This window comes from Prionailurus viverrinus, chromosome C2 (assembly GCF_022837055.1).
Source record: "Prionailurus viverrinus isolate Anna chromosome C2, UM_Priviv_1.0, whole genome shotgun sequence".
NCBI lineage: Eukaryota > Metazoa > Chordata > Mammalia > Carnivora > Felidae > Prionailurus > Prionailurus viverrinus.
The window spans coordinates 10,179,987-10,197,091 of NC_062569.1; the positions used below are offsets into that span (position 1 = coordinate 10,179,987).

General features: G+C 50.6%; 1 protein-coding gene across 6 annotated transcripts in view; it reads right to left on the reverse strand.

Annotated features, from left to right (window-relative positions):
• CCDC13 (coiled-coil domain containing 13) overlaps positions 1-17,105 on the reverse strand; it is a 55,391-nt gene that overhangs the window by 24,850 nt on the left and 13,436 nt on the right. For 3 of the 6 annotated variants that reach the window (XM_047876187.1, XM_047876186.1, XM_047876191.1), the window contains 7 exons: positions 16,392-16,618; positions 14,010-14,158; positions 10,125-10,267; positions 8,501-8,590; positions 4,216-4,332; positions 2,817-2,921; positions 525-686 (listed from right to left, as the gene is read on the reverse strand). In XM_047876187.1, coding sequence (XP_047732143.1) covers positions 525-686; positions 2,817-2,921; positions 4,216-4,332; positions 8,501-8,590; positions 10,125-10,267; positions 14,010-14,158; positions 16,392-16,618 — 993 coding nt within the window. Of the gene's footprint in view, positions 1-524; positions 687-2,816; positions 2,922-4,215; positions 4,333-8,500; positions 8,591-10,124; positions 10,268-14,009; positions 14,159-16,391; positions 16,638-17,105 lie in introns of all 6 variants that reach the window. The other 3 variants (XM_047876189.1, XM_047876188.1, XM_047876190.1) reach the window with 1 other exon arrangement.

Genomic DNA, 17,105 nt, shown 5'->3' on the forward strand with positions numbered 1-17,105 from the left:
TTAAGACCAAGTCCCCAGATCCCCGGATCCATCTGTGCCTGAAGCTAGACCACCTCTAGACTGTTCATCTACATGGGCCAATACATTCTTTGTCGCATAAGCCTGACAGAGTTTGGCTTCTGCCACTCCCAGCACAGCCAGTGAGATGCGTGTGGTGCTGGTCCCAGCTTGCCCGCCTCCCCACAGCTTGGAGCTCTCCTCCGCTGAGCCCCACCTGATGCTGTCCCTGGGTCGTCACTCTGGGCCGTGACATTCTCCTCTCGTTTTACAGTGACAATTTCAGGTCCAACATCTCCAGAACAGCCAGGATGGGGCCACCTAAAGCTCATGAAATGGGCTGAGGGTGTCAAGCTGGATTGACAGGATGTGAGGAACATGCACTAAGGTGCCCCAAACCCCAGGTGTCTCCTGCCTGTAAGGGGTGACTCAGAACTCATGAACGCATGGGCCGCAGAGCCCTGCAGAGGTGGCCATGTTCTCCCGGTGCCACGTGCCCGACTAACCTCCTCCCTGGACATCATTACCTCCCAGCCCTCCTGTTTTTCCCTTTCCAGGCTGCGGATCCTCAGCAGGTTTTTCTCCTGTGCAGACAGCTTCCTTGGGTCTGGATAGACAGACGGCTCATCACTGGATGTTCCTGCAGACTGGCTCCGGGTCTGTCCCAACTGCTTCTCAAGCTCACGAACCTGAGAGCGGTAAACTAGTCATTCCACAGTGGGTCTGCACCCACAGACTCAACCACTCAGGGGCTGTCCTGCAGTGCAACAGGAAATCCCACTAGGGGAGGGTCTGATGGACGCAGAAACCCCATATGAGGGGCACTGAGGTGGGGGAGGAACCTGAGGCGGCATCTTGAGCAAAAGAGGGGAGGACGCGAGGGGGATTTAGTTGGACAATGAGAAAAATCACTCCATCCCTTAGAGGCTATTTGAGACCAAGAAGCAGCTGAGTGGCTCCAGGAACCTTGGAGAGAGAGGTTGGAGGATCTCAGTACAAGGAAGAACTCTCTAACAGACAGGTCACCCAAGACTTGGGAGGCCACGGGTTCTTGGCCACTTGCAGGAGATGTTGCAGAGGGAGGACGGCATTTAAAAGCTGAGAGACCAGCTCAGATCCTCACTAACTGTGTGAATGTACACAGCTTGCTTAACTTCTCTGAATCTCGCGTCCCTCATCTGTGAAATGGGCCTAAGGATACACCCCGTATAAAGTTATAAGGATTCAGTATCCTGAACTTGTCTGAGCCTGGGAACCCCTAAGATGCTCCTTAGAATGACAAATCTTAGGGCCTACTCCAGACCAACAAGTCAGAGCTCCAGGGGAAGGACCTGGGGACCTGCATTTTAATCACCTGCTATGGGTGATTTTTAGGATTAGGCAACATTGAGAAACCCCAAGTTGGCCCGGGTGGGCCACAGCTCACAGTCCAGCACTCATAGGCTCTTGGCCAGTGGCAGGTAGAGGTCACCCCACAGAATGATGGCTTTGTTGCACAGGAGTTGAAGTGAATAACGCCTAGGGTCCTTCTAACCCTGCTTTCCACGTTGATACATAAATGATGGAACACAGTTGGGTAAACCTATGCTGGGGCAAAATTGACTAGGATTCCACAGCATGCTTTTGAAAGCACACATCAGCGCCCTCGTGTGGCAATGTGTGGTAATTCCAGTCAAGCATTAGAGAACACAGTACGAAACTTTTAATCGTTTATTTATGCAGCTTAACAATGGTAACGACAAACGTGCTGAGTGCTTATTATGGCCAGGCACTGTGCTGGGTGCTTTACAAATGTTATTTCATTTAATCCACAACACCGTCCGTTTTACAGGTGAGGAGACAGAGGCCCAGAGCGAAGAAGTGATTTACCCAAGGTCACTGAACCTATAGACCAGCAACTGAAGGCAGACTCAAACTGGGGTCTTTTGAACCCCAAGGCCATGCATTGGTCATTAATTACAGTGTTTTGGAGACTTCCCGCACCTTCGTATTGGCTTCAAGGATCCCCATGAGGCCCTGAGGACAAAAGCCACCCAGGAACTGTGAACTTGAAAGTCCCTGGAGATGCAGGCCATGTGCTTGGCAAATAGTAGAAGTTACACACCTACTCCTGTGTTTTTTGGTTTGAAGGCAAAAAAGGAAAATAGCCACAGCTAACCTTTGTACAGTGTTTCTTCCATGCCAGGCACTGTGTTGGTCATTTTACACATATAGACTCATTCAGTCCTCCCAACAAGCCTGTGGGGTGGCTCCTATCCTTATCCACAGGATACAGATGAGGAAACCGAGGCACAGAGACAAGAATGAACTTGCCCAAGGCCATTACAGCTGGTGACTCAAGAGCTGGGATTTGAAGCCAAGCCAGCCTGGCTCTGGAGCCGCAGCTCTCAGCCTCCAGAGATGCTCCAAAATATTTAGAACATAAAGAGGGGGGTAAGGCTAAGTCTTCACTGGGTAACTGAAACTTTCAAAAGCCCTCAAGCATCTGGACAAAACTGGAAAAAGCCTGCAAGGATAACAGTCACGCAAATTTACATGAACTAGGGAAGAAAATATGCCTAGGGTAAAATAAATCAAAGGTTTTGGCATTTGTTAAGCGCCAGTGCCTGGCACATGGTAAGTGTTATATAAATGCCTGTTCGTTAAATAACAAATTAAAATCAGGCTGGTGGGGGAGAATGGAAGACGACGCAGCCCTGCAAGCATGCTCTGTAGTGCCTCAAGGCCTTTTTAGGGTTCTGTGCCCCTAATGTGGGTCGGCGTCAGCCTTTCTGGCGCATTTTGAGCCCTCTGTTCGGGCCCAGAGGAAGCGCACTCACCTTGCTTTGCAGAACGAGAATTTGTTGAGCCCGACCCCTCCAGGTCCCAGGAGAGGACAGGAGCTGCTGGACATTCACATCTTCCCCAACCTCACTGGTCAAAACCTGAAAAAGGCAGGCCCTTCGAGTGAGGCCAGGAGAGAGGGCCCCACAAGAGCCCTAATACTGCTGCCCTACTAAGAAGCAGTGCAGGGTGCACAGGGCTCCCAGAGGGCCTGGCCCCCGCCTACACACCTTCCTACTAAGGAGCAGTGCAAGGGTGCATGGGGCTCCCAGAGGGCCTGCCCCCGGCCTACACACCTTCCTCCTGCCTCGCGGGCCAGCTGGCCATGTTCTCAGAGCCACTGTCCCTGGGAAAGCAGGAATCCCACCGGCCCCAGCATTTCCTGGCGATGCTTACAGCTGACAAGGGACTGCCAACAATGCCCAGAGGCGGCCCTCTCTGCTCTTGACATATTCCGGGATGAGTGAACTGCAAAGTTGACCAAAATCTGCTTCCTCAATTTGTTCACCTGTCACTGAAAACTGAGATCATTCTGCATAGATACAGGAAGTACATGGCCACAGGGCCTTGACCTCTGTAAGAAGCCACCGACGAGGGGCCGTGTCTGAGCACAGCAAGGAGGAGGGCTACCGAACGTCAGTTGGGGGTGTTTGGTTCCAGAAGGGCCCAACATTGTAGCTGTTGAACGGTGGTGTGCAGGCCCTACCTCAAGGCTTTGAGGTGGACACAAAACACTCCAGCTGGTGCCCAGAGCCCCTCTGAAGCCTGTCACGGGAACCCAATCTAGCACACCCGGTCTCCGGCGCTTGTTTCCACAATAGAACACTGTTTTGGAAATCTTGGCTAGTCTGAGTGGTTCCAGCAGAGAAGACAAATGCCAGAGAATTCACTATGTAAATAAAAATAAATAATGAACCAGCTGGGCCTGCATCCCAAGTCTAAGTATTTTTCTTTGAAAGGGGCCTTTAATACACAAACAACCTATTCATATTCTAATATCACAGACAGCAGAGGGCAGGAGGCAAGTCTTGGCAGGCTTCCAAGTCCAAGGTGGCTTATTAAGGAGAGACCCGGGATCTACTAGGGTGCACGTAGCATAAGGAAAGTCTGTAGCACTTTCCCTGGGTAGAAGGCACTGTCCTTCTCTGTCCAGGGCAGGGAGAGCACCACGAGGGCACCACGAGGGCCCCTCAGGCAGCCAGCAATCCCACTCACCAATGGTCAATATCAAGGGCCGACAGAAGGAAGTTACTGGACCTGGAACCTGACCCAGAGCAAGCAGCATGATGCTCATGGGGCCAAGCACTTGCTGCCCCTGAATGGAACCCATTGTCCTGGCCATGCTCTTCCCAATCCCAGCCATACAGGAAGACCTGACTGCTGGCTCTGAAATACCTTCTGGGCCATCCGGAGCTCTTGCTTCACCGACTGGATCTGGTTGCGGAGTTCACTCATCTTCAGGTTTGTGGCTGCCAGCCTGTCCTGCAAGACCTTCACCTCTGGGGTCTCTGGCTAGTTGGGAAGGACAGAGGAGAGAGTAGTCACTTGTTGCCTAACAGTAGCAATAATCATAGCCTCCATTCAGCCAGGTGTGTGCCAGGCACCGTGCTGGGTGCTCAACATGGAGCAACTCGTGTAATCCCCATGCACCCCTGTGAAGCAGGTTCTATTGTCAGGTGCACAGGCAGAGGATGCTGAAGTGGCTGGGGAGACCCAGTTGGGGAAGGTGGAGCGTGGACATGAATCCTGGCAACCCAACCCTGGGCACCAAGCCCTTTGCTCAGAGTACTGCACGTCCACGGACACAGGCAGTGACCACAGAAGGGGGAGCCCCTGGAGGAAGCCCGCAGGCCGCACACCTCCCAGACACCCCCTGGGTGTGGGCACTCTCTGCTGTGCTCCAAAGACTGGCATTGCAGCTAAACCGTCTCCACTCAGAATAAAGAGGGGACTAGTTCATGCACAGAAGGCAACCTCAACTTGGCAGGGGGACGGTGACCATCCTAACTCGGGGCCTCCTTCCCCCGGAACCATCAGCTTGGGCCTGGGGCTCCCTTTCCTGGCAATGAACTCACTAAACAGAAATAAGGACCCAGTTTGACCCCCAAAGACTCCATTTCTGTGGCTTGCAGAACTGCAGCAACCATGAAAACTGCCTGCTGGAACTCTCAGCAATGTCTTTTATTTATTTTTTTTTTAAGTAATGTTTGATTTAAACCATTTGGATGTAAATTTTTCTCAAATGTGCTGCCCAGGGGCACCTGGGTGGCTCAGTCGGTTGAGTGCCCACTTCGGCCCAGGTCATGATCTCGCGGTTTGTGGGTTCGGGCCCTGCCTCAGGCTCTGTGCTGACAGCTCAGAGCCTAGAGCCTGCTTCAGATTCTGTGTCTCCCTCTCTCTCTCTGCCCCTCCCCGGCTTGCACTATTTCTCTCTCTCTCTCTCTCTCTCTCTCTCTCTCTCTCTCTCTCTCTCTCAAAAACAAACATTAAAAAAAATTTATTAAAAAAATGTGCTGCCCATTTCTCTGTCTTCAGTATAAGTTTCTGAGACTCAAAAAAGTTTGGCATTAAAGGGATTCCATGGTCAGCCCATCCAAACCCCTTCCATAAGTAGTGAAAATGAGGCCCAGAGAGGGGGAGTAACTTGCTCAAGGGCACAAAGCCGACTGGGTTTGACACAAGTCAGATTAGAAGCAGCCTGGTCCCTCCCCTGCACTAGCTGATTCTCCCACTTGAAGCTGTTTCTGGCACCAGTGGGCTGGAAGTCCCATCGGGCAGTGATGCCAAGACCATCTGCTCTTGCCCCAAAGACCAGGTGAGCTGGACTTCTGGGAAGCAGGGCGGGGGCTGCAGTGGACTTCTGATCTTTCCTCAGCAGCCACACACAAAATCTCCTGTGAACACTAGCATGGAAGGCAGAACCACGCAGGTTGGGTCTGGGAGGTTCCCTGGACCCCAGAGGTTCTGGACTTCCCAGGTGAAAACCACTGATGAAGGAAACAGGAATTGGACACACAGCCCGAGAAGTCTGGCCTCATCTGGTTTCCTCGTTTGTGGAACGGGTATAAAAATACTTCTTTGTCCTGCTTCTTCGCAGCTCCACCATGAGGCTAAACAGAGTAACAAATGTGAACAGAGCATAAACCGGGAACTTACACAGAACGCAAACGTATCTTTAAAAAAATTGTGTGTGTGTGTGTGTGTGTGTGTGTGTCCTTCCCCCTGTCTGGCTACTTGCCATCCTTCTCCCTGCTCGTGTGCTGTTTTACATCTGCCCCAGGCTGGCAAGTGACCCCTGCCTGTCAAGTCTTGGGTGCCATGACCCCCACTGGCCCTGGTGGTGGTGCAGGAGCTCTATTTATGAGTGTCCCACGTGATGGCTGTGACCCTGCTCAGAGCATGGAAAGAGTACACATCCTGGACCCAGATCTAGAACCCAGGCAATGACAGACACCCCTCCCCAAGCCTGATTTCCTCATCTGTAAAATAGGGCCATACAACACCAGCCTCCAGGGTGCCATGAGTGTCGATAGGATAATGCACGTAAAGGATGCTTTCTGCGGCAGATTCTGACAGAGAGCAGTGTGAGGGCTGGGGGCCTAGCCTGGCTTGAGGGGGCAGCTGGAAAAGGGGGCCGAGAGCTAGATAGTGTCCTAGTGAGGGCTGGGCCCGCATGCATAACAGCCTTCATCCCTCTGCTCTGCCAAGCCCCCCCAGTCCTCTCCTCCTGGACAGCTGCACCCCCGCCCCCTGCCATTTCAGGGCTACTTCAGCCCAGAGTGAAAGTCCACAGGCTTTGTGGGAGACTTGAGTATGGGTATAAGCCTCCCCTTCCCTGGGCTATTTTCTTTGAGGGAATAACTGAAATGTAGTCTGAGGGGCACAGACAATGCCAATGTTGCTCACGGCACAGCCCCGTGAAGCCCCATGCTGACTGTGCCAAGTGGAGACAAGGCATTCAGCTCCACTCTGGAATGTGCTTTGGCACACGGGGGCCAGAATGAGGAGTGAGCATGCAGGCCTCCGGAGTGTGGTTCAGGCTGGGGCTGCCCCAAACAGTCCAGTGAGGGGGGTGTTGCTTTTGTCGTCTCTCTGATCAGAGGTACCCTGGAAAGCACCGGCTACTGCTGAGCTGAGGCTTTCGGCCCACCACCCACTCTTGTATCAGAAGCCCACAAGGCTCCCCGTGGCCACGGAGCAAAGCTGAAATTCCTGCTCCAGCTGCCAGTCAAGGCCTCCCTCCGTGGGTGACCCCACGCTAGCCTTGTTTGGCTGACATTCCCCTTTCCCCTCTCGGGCTGTGGGCTGCAGCCAGACGTTGTCCAGCTGACACCCAGCTAGCAAACAGAACAGGTTCTCGGACTCTCAGCCTCAGATTGCACAGCTCCTGCTGGAAGGCCCTCCTCCCTCCTCCTTCTCCAGCAAGGCCCACCTCAGGAACTTTCCTCCAGCCCACCTCCTAGCTGCCTCGCATGGTGTGCTCTCTTTGTGAACTCTGAGCCCCTGGGACTCTTTCTGAAGGCCCTGTCCCCCTCCTTCCTTCAATATGGCTGCTCATCTCCCCTCTTGGGCTCCCCTGTGGACAGAGGCCGTATCTTTGATTCCCTGAGTCACAGGGCTCAACAAGTGACCAATCAAACAGTCCTTCATCAGTGGCAGACTCGTCAGGGACGTGGAAGTGCTCAGTGTTCTGGATAAAGCAGGAGCAGCTGAACAGTGTCCCTTGGGGCCAGGAAAGGCCCTATAAGCACAGCCCCTGCCAAGGGCAGAGCCCTCCCACCAATGAGACAGGTTTATACAAGACTAGCCTTCACTCTACTAGGTTCTACTCCTGGAACCTAGGGCCCTATCACTATACACTGAGGGCTTAATTCTCCTCAAGAAAGGCATGAGGTGGCTTTACTCTGCATTGTAGGCAAAAGGGAGGTGAGACTAGAAAAGGAACACTGAACAGGGAGTCCTAAGGCTTGGCTCCCTGTATCTCCAACTGGTCTGGCTTCCCAAGAAAAACCCCTGGAGAGGCCTCCTGGGTTGTTCTTGAGACTCTGATGCTATTTATTATCTGCCTTGGGCTCCATGCTCCCCCCTGGTAACCCACAGGGTCAGACTACCTTCCTTTCATGGGCCTGCAATTTCCGTTTCTTGGGTTTCATGCCCTACACACTGGTTGAGAAAAATGGAATCTGAGGGACAAGCCGCCATTCCCAATAGTCACTTTTACTTTGTACAAAGGGAAGACTTCTCACAATATGAAATGTCCCCCACACCAACACACAGGGCTGGGCACTAGTGAGCTCCCTGTCCCTGGGGTAAGATAGAGGCTGGATGTCTCCCCAGTGAGAATGCTGTAGAGGACACAGCTGGGCTGAGAGTGGGAGGCCAGTTGGACAAGGCCTTCGTTGCTGGTCCCCAAATTCTAGGGTTCCAGGGTCCTCAGACCCCTCCTGTTCTTTCTCTCTAGGGACTGAATCAGAATTAGACCTGGCCTCCACTGGGGCATTCTTGGCCTCAGGCCACGGACTTCATTCCCTGATGGCTGCTCTGAGGATGCCACAATGGTGGGCATTGGCTCAGCAACAGAGGTGGACCCTGGACACAGGTGCCTATACTCACATAGAGGACGGGAGACCCAGGCCCACGGCTGCCTCCCAGACTCCCCAGCACAGAAGAGAATTCATACCAAGGCTCTGTCTCCCATCTGAGCCCTCGGCGCCTTGGCTCCCACGTCGGTGGCCGCCTTGGCTGGTGGCCTGGCCTGGGCCGCCTGCAGCTGAAAAGTAAATCTCGCACTTAATATTGGATTCTGCTTGGCAACTGCCGTGCCTGAGTGCAGTGCCCTGGTGCCGCCACGGGTGTGTGGTTCACCTTTCAGCTCACTTTAGGACCATTAATGGAAGAACTCTCCTCTACAAACTGCTGCGATGAGAGAGGGTTTAATCGATTGTCGGCCTCACTGCCCAACCACACACTAGAGTAGCACCAGGATTCACTAACAGCTTAACACATAATAATACTGCAGCCGTGGTCTGTATCCCAGAGTTCTGTCCACAGTCTGGGAGGCGTACCATAAAGGGACTATGGACTTAATGTGACTGATGAGGAGACAGGGTCAGAGACGCAAAGAAACCTGCCACATGGGCTCATGGCCTGTAGCCAAGCCCAGCACTGCATACAGTCAACTAACCCTTTAATGCTTTCCCAGTTGTTCACACGAACACCGGACTGTGTCTGGCAAGGCTGGGGGTGTGGTCTCTGACCTCATCTTGCTTCACTCTTGGCCACATGGGTTTCCTCCCAGACTTTCTTCCCCACTCAGAGTCTTGGTATCTGCTGGGCCCTCTGCATGGGGGCCCATCCCCCCTTTCCCAGTGTGGCCCCTTCCTACCCCCCATGGACCCACTGTGTGTACCTACTCCTCTACGAGGCCCTCGGTGCTGGGTCTGTCTCTGAGGAGGCAAGGCCCATGCCTATTTTGCTCCCCCCACGGGGCCTGGCACAGAGCCTGAGATGGATCTCAAACAAATTGTTATAGAATAAAGAAGCTCTCATTCAATGCCTTACCACAACTGAGGAGAATTTTGGGGGGCAACAGAATTGGATTTGCGATGCAGCACCACCACGTGCTGTATGACTTGAGAAAGCCCCCTAACCTCTTTAAGCTCCAGCTTCTTCAGCCATATGAGGAAGCTACGTAGGTTTTCTCTAGCATATGGATTCCATTCCAGCTCCTAAGGGACCATGAACTGCTTGGGCTGTGTCCTTGCAAGACTGGAGGGGTCTGTGACTAGCTGTGGGAGGGCGGGGGGCAGCAGAAAGAGGAAGATGGGCAAAAGTGAGACCAACTGCTAGAGTGCCCTGGCACAAGGTTCCCTGTTAATTCATTTAACAGACATTTATCTAGTACTTGCTACCTGCCAGGCACTGGTCAAAGCATTTTACACTTAATCTTCAGAAAACCTTAGGGTGAGTACTCTTATTACTGTCATGTGACACAGTGAGTTTATAGCCTGCTCAATGTCACAAAGTAAGGCAGCTTTGGAGCTAAGATTCACCTCCAGGTGGTCAGGCTCCGGGTCGGCGTCCTAACCGCCATGCCGGCTGCCTCCCCGTGCCCTGTGCCCCCCTTGCTTCCTGACACACTTTCCCCTCTCAGGACGTGACAAAGACTGAGGAACTCTTAGCGAACACTGACCCACAAGCCCTTCAGAGGGACCCAAAGCATCTAAGTGTGGCTCCCTCTCTGGAGGAGTGGCCCAGGGTCCTGGGAGTCCCCTCCAGAGGCGGCAGTGACCAAGGCCCCTCACTTCCCGCTCCAGCTCCCGGATGCGATTGTTCAGCTGCTTCGCTCTGGTTTTCGCACCCTCTGACTCTGCCATCAGCGCCCGGTTCTTTTTGGACAGCTCGACGATTTTGGTGGCGATCACATCCCCGGCCAGACCGGCTGTCCCTAAAGTGAAGGAAAACTGGGAGGTCAATTAAAAGCACAGGCCCACACATCAAACTCATGCCACACTACCAACAGCCCTGGGGTTTGAAAAGCTGAAACCCTCATGAAAGGGCAGAGGCTCGGGGGAGTGACTGCACACGTAGGCACCCTGAAACCCCACTCCGATGAGCAGAAAGGCAGCCATTCAGGAAATTACAAAATCCGGAAGCAGAGTTTTAATTCTATGGGATATCAGTTTATTGCCCCGATTCTCCATGCCCTCCTCAGTGACACGGTTACACACCCACACCCTGTGCTCTGTGCCTTCCGGCAAATCGTGTGTGCCCCCTCGACCCCTCTATGCCTGCCTGACTCTGGGCTCAGCCAATGACTTGTTTGGCCATGGGTTGTTAGCAGATAAGGCACAGGTAGAGGCTTGAAAAGCACTTGTGCAGTTAAAGCCCCCCCCTTTTTCACTCGTGCCATCTCCACAAGAACCCAGCCAGGCCAGCTGGCTGGGCCCAGGACGAGGAAGAGAGACACGTGGAATAAAGCTAACCCACCCTAGTCAAGACCGACCTAGATCTGCTGAGCCCCAATTAACCCCAGATGTTTGAGCTCAATACATGCTTACTGCCGAATGCCGCCAAGATTATGTGGTTGTTTCTGACACAAAGCTTTGTGGTGACACCTAACCAACACAGAGGCATGCACCCATTTAATAAATATTTATTGAGTTTCACCAAGTGTTGGGCACTCTCGGTACTAGGGATTCAACAGTGAATAAAACAGACTTATGGAGTTTACATTCCAGCAGGGGAGACAGATAATAAAAAACAAATAAATATGCATTCCAGTGCCTGGGAGGACTGCCTGCTATGAAGCTGGGCAAGGGGATGAGAGGGATGGGGATGACGCTATTTTAGACGGAGTGGTCAGGAAGGAAGGCCTGTCTGTGGAGATACGTGTGAACAGAGACCTGGATGAATGAAAGTGAGGGATCAAGCCATCAAGAAGAGTGTTCCCAACTAGGAAGGGTATTCTAAGAAAAGGGCACAGCAAGTGCAAAGGTCCAGGGGCAGGAATATGTTTGGAGAATCTGAGGCCCATCGAGCAGGACGGAGTAGCTAGAACACAGTGGGCAAGGGCAGGAAGCTGCTGGCAGGGTGTGAATGTGGGAATCTGAACTGTATGGGGCCGTGCAGATGGCAGGCAATGGGAGCTAGCCCAGCTCAGCTCCTGACTGACGGGGTAGCCTCACAGTCCCCTGTCCACGTGCGCAACGCAGGTCTGGTCAGATGGTCTGCAAGTTCTCTGAATGCTTCCGACATTCCAGCAGTGGGTAACCAGCAGGGACACCTTCTTAGGCCTGTTTTTTTAACACAACTGTCATGTGCCTTAGAATGGACTGAGAGTGACAACTGGTGGAAGGTATACAAGGGTGCTTGATGGTTTTCAAACTGACTCAGCCCAGGCCTGCAGCTGCCCCTGGCCTCCTCCTACCTGCTGCAGAGGCTAGGGACACTTCAGGAGAAAGGGCTCAGAACAGGGATGGAAACCAGACCTGGAAGGACACATGGTCCAGCAGTGAGTTTTCTGTGTTATGCTTTCCTTCCAGGACTCAAAAGCAGCATAAATCCTGGAAGTAGATGTCATGAAGAGGTCCCAGAGAAGCCCTTTCTGGTCTAAGGGGCAGGAAGGGGCACTCAGAGAAAACAAGAAAAATCCTCTGTTGTTGTTTTTTTTTCTTTCTATTCTTTCCCAAGCCCCACTCTTGAAGCTGCAATCCCATGATAAGGGAGCAGCAGTGAATGGGCAAGGACAGAAATACTAAATGTGTGGGTAAATATAATAGATTATTTTTGTCTCCTTAGGCTCTGTAAGATATGTGTAATGATTGAGAGCAAATATTATAACATTATCTGTTGGGATTTTCAATATATAGAGATATAATACATATAAAAGTTGCACTATTATGGGGGAGGGTAAAGGGACCCATATGGTGGTAGTTTCTTTGTTCCACTTGAACCAGTAAAATATTAATTCTAAGTAGACTGTGACAAGTTATGTATTTTGTGATTGCCTGAGCAGTCACTAAAAAATTATGCAAAGAAGTATAGTTAAAAAAAAAAACAACAGAATTGGGGAGCCTAGGTGGCTCAGTCAGTTACACATTCGACTTCGGCTCAGGTCACGGTCTCACAGTTGGTGAGTTCGAGCCCTGCGTCGGGCTCTGTGCTGACAGCTCAGAGCCTGGAGCCTGCTTCAGATTCTGTGTCTCCCTCTCTCTCTGCCCCTCCCCTGCTCATGTTCTGTCTCTCCCTCTCTCTCTCTCTCAAATAAACTTAAAAAAAAAAACAAAACAAAACAGAATTAAAGCAATCACTAAAAATCCAGCCAAAGGAAAACCAGTCTGTCAGCTGTCAGCAGACTGTCCCTTGAGGCCTGGTCTAAACACACATGCTGGGCCAGTCAGACCTTTCTCTTCAAAATTTGACACTGGAAATCAGAAATGGTGACTGCACACCATGGATTGGATTTAAGAAGTCCTGAGGAAGAGATGGGGCTGGCAGTCAGACGAGGCCTTGGGCAAGCTGGCAGAGACAGCAAAGAGACTGCACGGGGCAGGCTGGGCAAGAGGGAATCACCCCTGTGTCCACAGGCTCCTGGGGAGGGGACGCGTCTCCTGCTTCCCCCCTGGAACTCATCAGCTTCTCTATGGCCCTGCCAAAGGGCAAGCTGCCCCTTCACATCTGAACCTCAGCCAGGCTGGGTGTGTTTTTCTATTCCTCACAATACAAGTCCTTCCCTTCAGTGTTGTTTTTTGTTTTAGACAGAAAAGGCCAAAGAATGGAGTGAGGCACAATAGTGACCAAGGGCCTTTAGGACACCAAATTCCTGTTGGCTGTTAATTCACTACTGGTCCTCTGCACGTACATACCCTTAAATACACTGGCTCTCAAAAGGCAGGGAGGGACACTCTGGCAGATGCCGGGTGAGGCCCATTGTCATCTGTGGTTGGTTACACTGACTTTTGGGGTTAGTCAGCTACCTGGGAGTTGCTCAACGGGTGTACATGGAACAGAGGACAATCAGGGCCAAGGTCCCCACCAGATCTGCAGGGCCAAGGTCTAGCTCATAACCACAGAGTCAATGTCCAGTCACACCCACAGAACTAAGGTCATCCCCAGACCCATATGGCCAATGTCCCTACCAACAGAGCCAAGGTCCAGCCCAGACCAAAAGGGCCAAGGCCCACTCTAGACCCTACTAGGTCCCAGGAAATTCCCTCAGAACAGCTAACTTCTCTGTCTCGTCCACTTTTCTGGAGCAGCAAGTTCTGTCGAGTGAATGCCTGCTTCCACTGGGGTTTCTTCACATCCACAACACAATGGCTGAGCCAGAGCACCAAGATAAAACGGACCGTGCTGGCCCGACAAACGTGCAGCAAGAATCCACGGAGAACCCCTGTCATGAGTCCTAGCCAGGTCACCAACACTGCCCAGAATGCCTGCCGACTGTCCCTGCTGCTCCTGTGCTCCCATTTCCTGGCTCACTGGCCTCCTTGGCCTGCTCTCTTCCTCTACCTCTCCTTCATTTCCAGGACTCATCTGCATGAACTTGACCATGGCTGACCCTTGGCACTCTCTCTTGAGCAGTGTGCTCTGGAACCTGCTCTTTGCCCTGCCCAGGGGGCTCCATGGCAGCTCGGCCAGCTACCTGGAGATCAGGGCAGGCACTGCCACAGCAATGGTTGAGCTACCTGTGAAGGCAAATCTGTCCTCTTCTATTTTCTTTTTGAGATGTTTGATTTCAAAGTCCCTTTCCTTCAGCAGCTTATACAATCGCCCATTTTCATCCACTGTCTCCCTGAGCTGCTCTCGAAGGTGTGTGATCTCCTCTTCAAGCATCCTACAAGGGCAAAGGCAGAATTATAGGGACCGATGGGCAGGAGTCAGGCCTCCACTGCCCAGGCTTGTTGTACCTGGTTGGGCACTAGGTGGTGAAAAGAACTCGTCTGTACAAAACAGAAAATGTCAATGAGCAGATTTTAACACACTGTTCTCAAAACCGAGTGACTATGCACACATACACACACATGCACACACATGAAAAGAGAAAAAAGGTTTGAATTACATTGTTTACTATGGATTTAAGAAAGGGCTATATAACTGACTGCCTCTCTCCAAGAATTCACACTCGTTCAAGCATCCATGGAACGTGGATAAAAATGTATCATCTTATAGGCCACAAAGGCAATCTTAGCAAATTCCACATAATGGACATCATACAGATCTTTTTGTTTAATGGCAATTGACTCAAATTAGAAATCAATACTAAAAAGACAGCAAAAAAATAAAATAAAAAACAAACCCCCAAACCCGTCATACGTTTGGGACTAAAAAAAACAACAACAAACCACATGCCTGGGGAACCTGGGTGACTCAAGTCAGTTGAGTGTCTCACTTTGGCTCAGGTCATGATCTCATGGTTTGTGAGTCTGAACCTCACATCGGGCTTACCAGTATCAGCACAGAGCCCACTCCAGATCCTCTGTCCCCTTCTCGCTCTGCTCCTCCCCCACTCACATTCTCTCTCTCTCTCTCAAAAAAAATTATTTTTTTTTAAGAAAAACACATTTCTAAATTATTTATAGGTTGAGAAGAAATCATAGCATGTACCGTGAAGCATTTAGAACAGACTGACTGCAGTAGCAATATATATAAAAATGTGTGAAATGCAGGGGAAGGGTAGAGAGAGAGGGAGACAGAGGATCCAAAGCGAGCTTAGCACTGAGAGCAGCAAGCCCGAGGCAGGGCTTGGGCCCATGAACCGCGATATCATGACCTGAGCCAAAGTCAGATGCTTAACCAACTGAGCCACCCAGGTGCCCCAAGATACTGATAGTCTTAACTGCATGTGTATATACACATACACATACATATTAGAAGACCACATAGGAATTGTCTAAGCCTTAAGTTGAGCCTAGGTCTCTAGGTTTCAGGTAAACCTGACAGAAATCCGAGCAGGTGGTTGGTTTTGTTCATCATGAGTTGTCTTGCAAGGTACTCTCCAGCGCTTTAAAACACGAGAACCACATGATTGATGGGTCTGTGATCATTTCTACCGTGAGGCACAGAACAGGCTCCCTAGGGACAGTTGTGTGGGAAGTGAGTAAGTTATAGACGTTATAGGGAACGGTTATTATTAGTTAACAGCTGATATCATCATTACTGCTGTTATTCCATCAGTGGCTCGGGCCTCCACCAACCAGTTTCTCCAATTTGGGAAAAGATCATGTGGAAACATAGGTCTGGGGTTAACTTAGAGCTAATATCTCGGAGCCACAGAAACTTTTCCAATTATTGCACAACCTGTATGTTTTTCCCTATTAACATTTTTTAGTGGAACATTTTGAAAGTTGAGAAACCATAAAAAGTACCCATCTGAGGATGGGTAAGATAGATTCTGGGCCAAACCAGAAGCAAAGAGACAACTCAACAACTATTGTGGAGTTTTGGTTTTTTTGTTCTTTTTTTTTTTTTTTTTTTACTATCAGAGAATTTTGTTATCAATATAGACTTCTGCTTTGACAACCAGTATAAATCAACATGCACTGAATTTAAAACAAAATGAGGAGATTCCAGACTACTTTCAACCTTTTCACCAATGTGAAAAACCAAGGAACCCACCAAGAGCTTTCTTAGGACAGGTATGTTTATGGTTGTTATGTGTCAGGAAAGGGAATTGGCATAGGAGAACGATCTCAGATGAGAATTTGCAGCAATCATCATTTATGAACCATCAGAGTTAGCCAACCACCTCCTCAGAAACCCAAACACAGTTTTCATGAAAGAGAGACGGAATAAGAAAATCCAAGTGAATAAACTACACCCTGATGAGTTTCAAATTTTCAATTTGACTTTGAACAATTTTTATACACATTTCATACCAACTTATATCCACGGGAGCACAGATCTATCAGAGGCAAATCTTCAGTAACAACCTCTGTGTCAAAATCTCTGTGGCCCAACTTATATACACACATCTAGTCAACTTGATTGTCTAGCTGTCTGTAGTCATTTCTCCCCCACCTTCTCTACCTCCCTCCAGTGCTCCTGGGAGGGTTCAAGTTTGCATTTACCTCTGCTCGAAGCTGTTTTTTGAGTTTTGCTCCCCAGCTTGGAGAAGGCTGAGGCCATCCGAGATCTCCAAGGGCTCTTTTTGGTCATCAACTTTGCTTTCGAGGCTCAGTTCCTTTTCCCTCTGTTTCTCCATCTGCTTCTGCAACCTTTTGTGCTGCATCTCCTGCATGGCCTTGAACTGGAGCCGCAAGGTGTCCCGTGCACCTTCATCTGCTGCCATCTTGCCCTAGGAGTAGGAAAAAAGCCTGCGCAGAAGCAAACCCCAACAAGCACACATTTCCCAAGAGTACTCAGCACACAGTCAGCTCTGTCTACAGCCTCCAAGTCTGAAGTACCCTGCTTAGCCTCGTGTGTATCCCTATGGAAGCCTGGAAGACCCAGCCTCACCTCAAATCCCCTGAAAGCCAAGGCTGAGCTGAACATCCTCCTCCTGCCCTGAATGTGCCACCAGACTGCTCCCCGTCGCTCAGACTCAACACTGCTCTCCTTCCTGTCTCTAAAAGCAATGGCTCTCCACACTGGCTGGATATTAGAATCTCCTAAGGGCTTCTAAAATATAACAAAGCTTGGACACATCCTTGAACCAATTAAATCCCAATTTCCAGGAGTGGGGTTCAGACATCATACTTTTTAAATTCTAAGTATAATTTACACATGGTAAAGTACGTAAATCCTGAATGTACAGCTCAATGGACCATTACATAAGTATACAT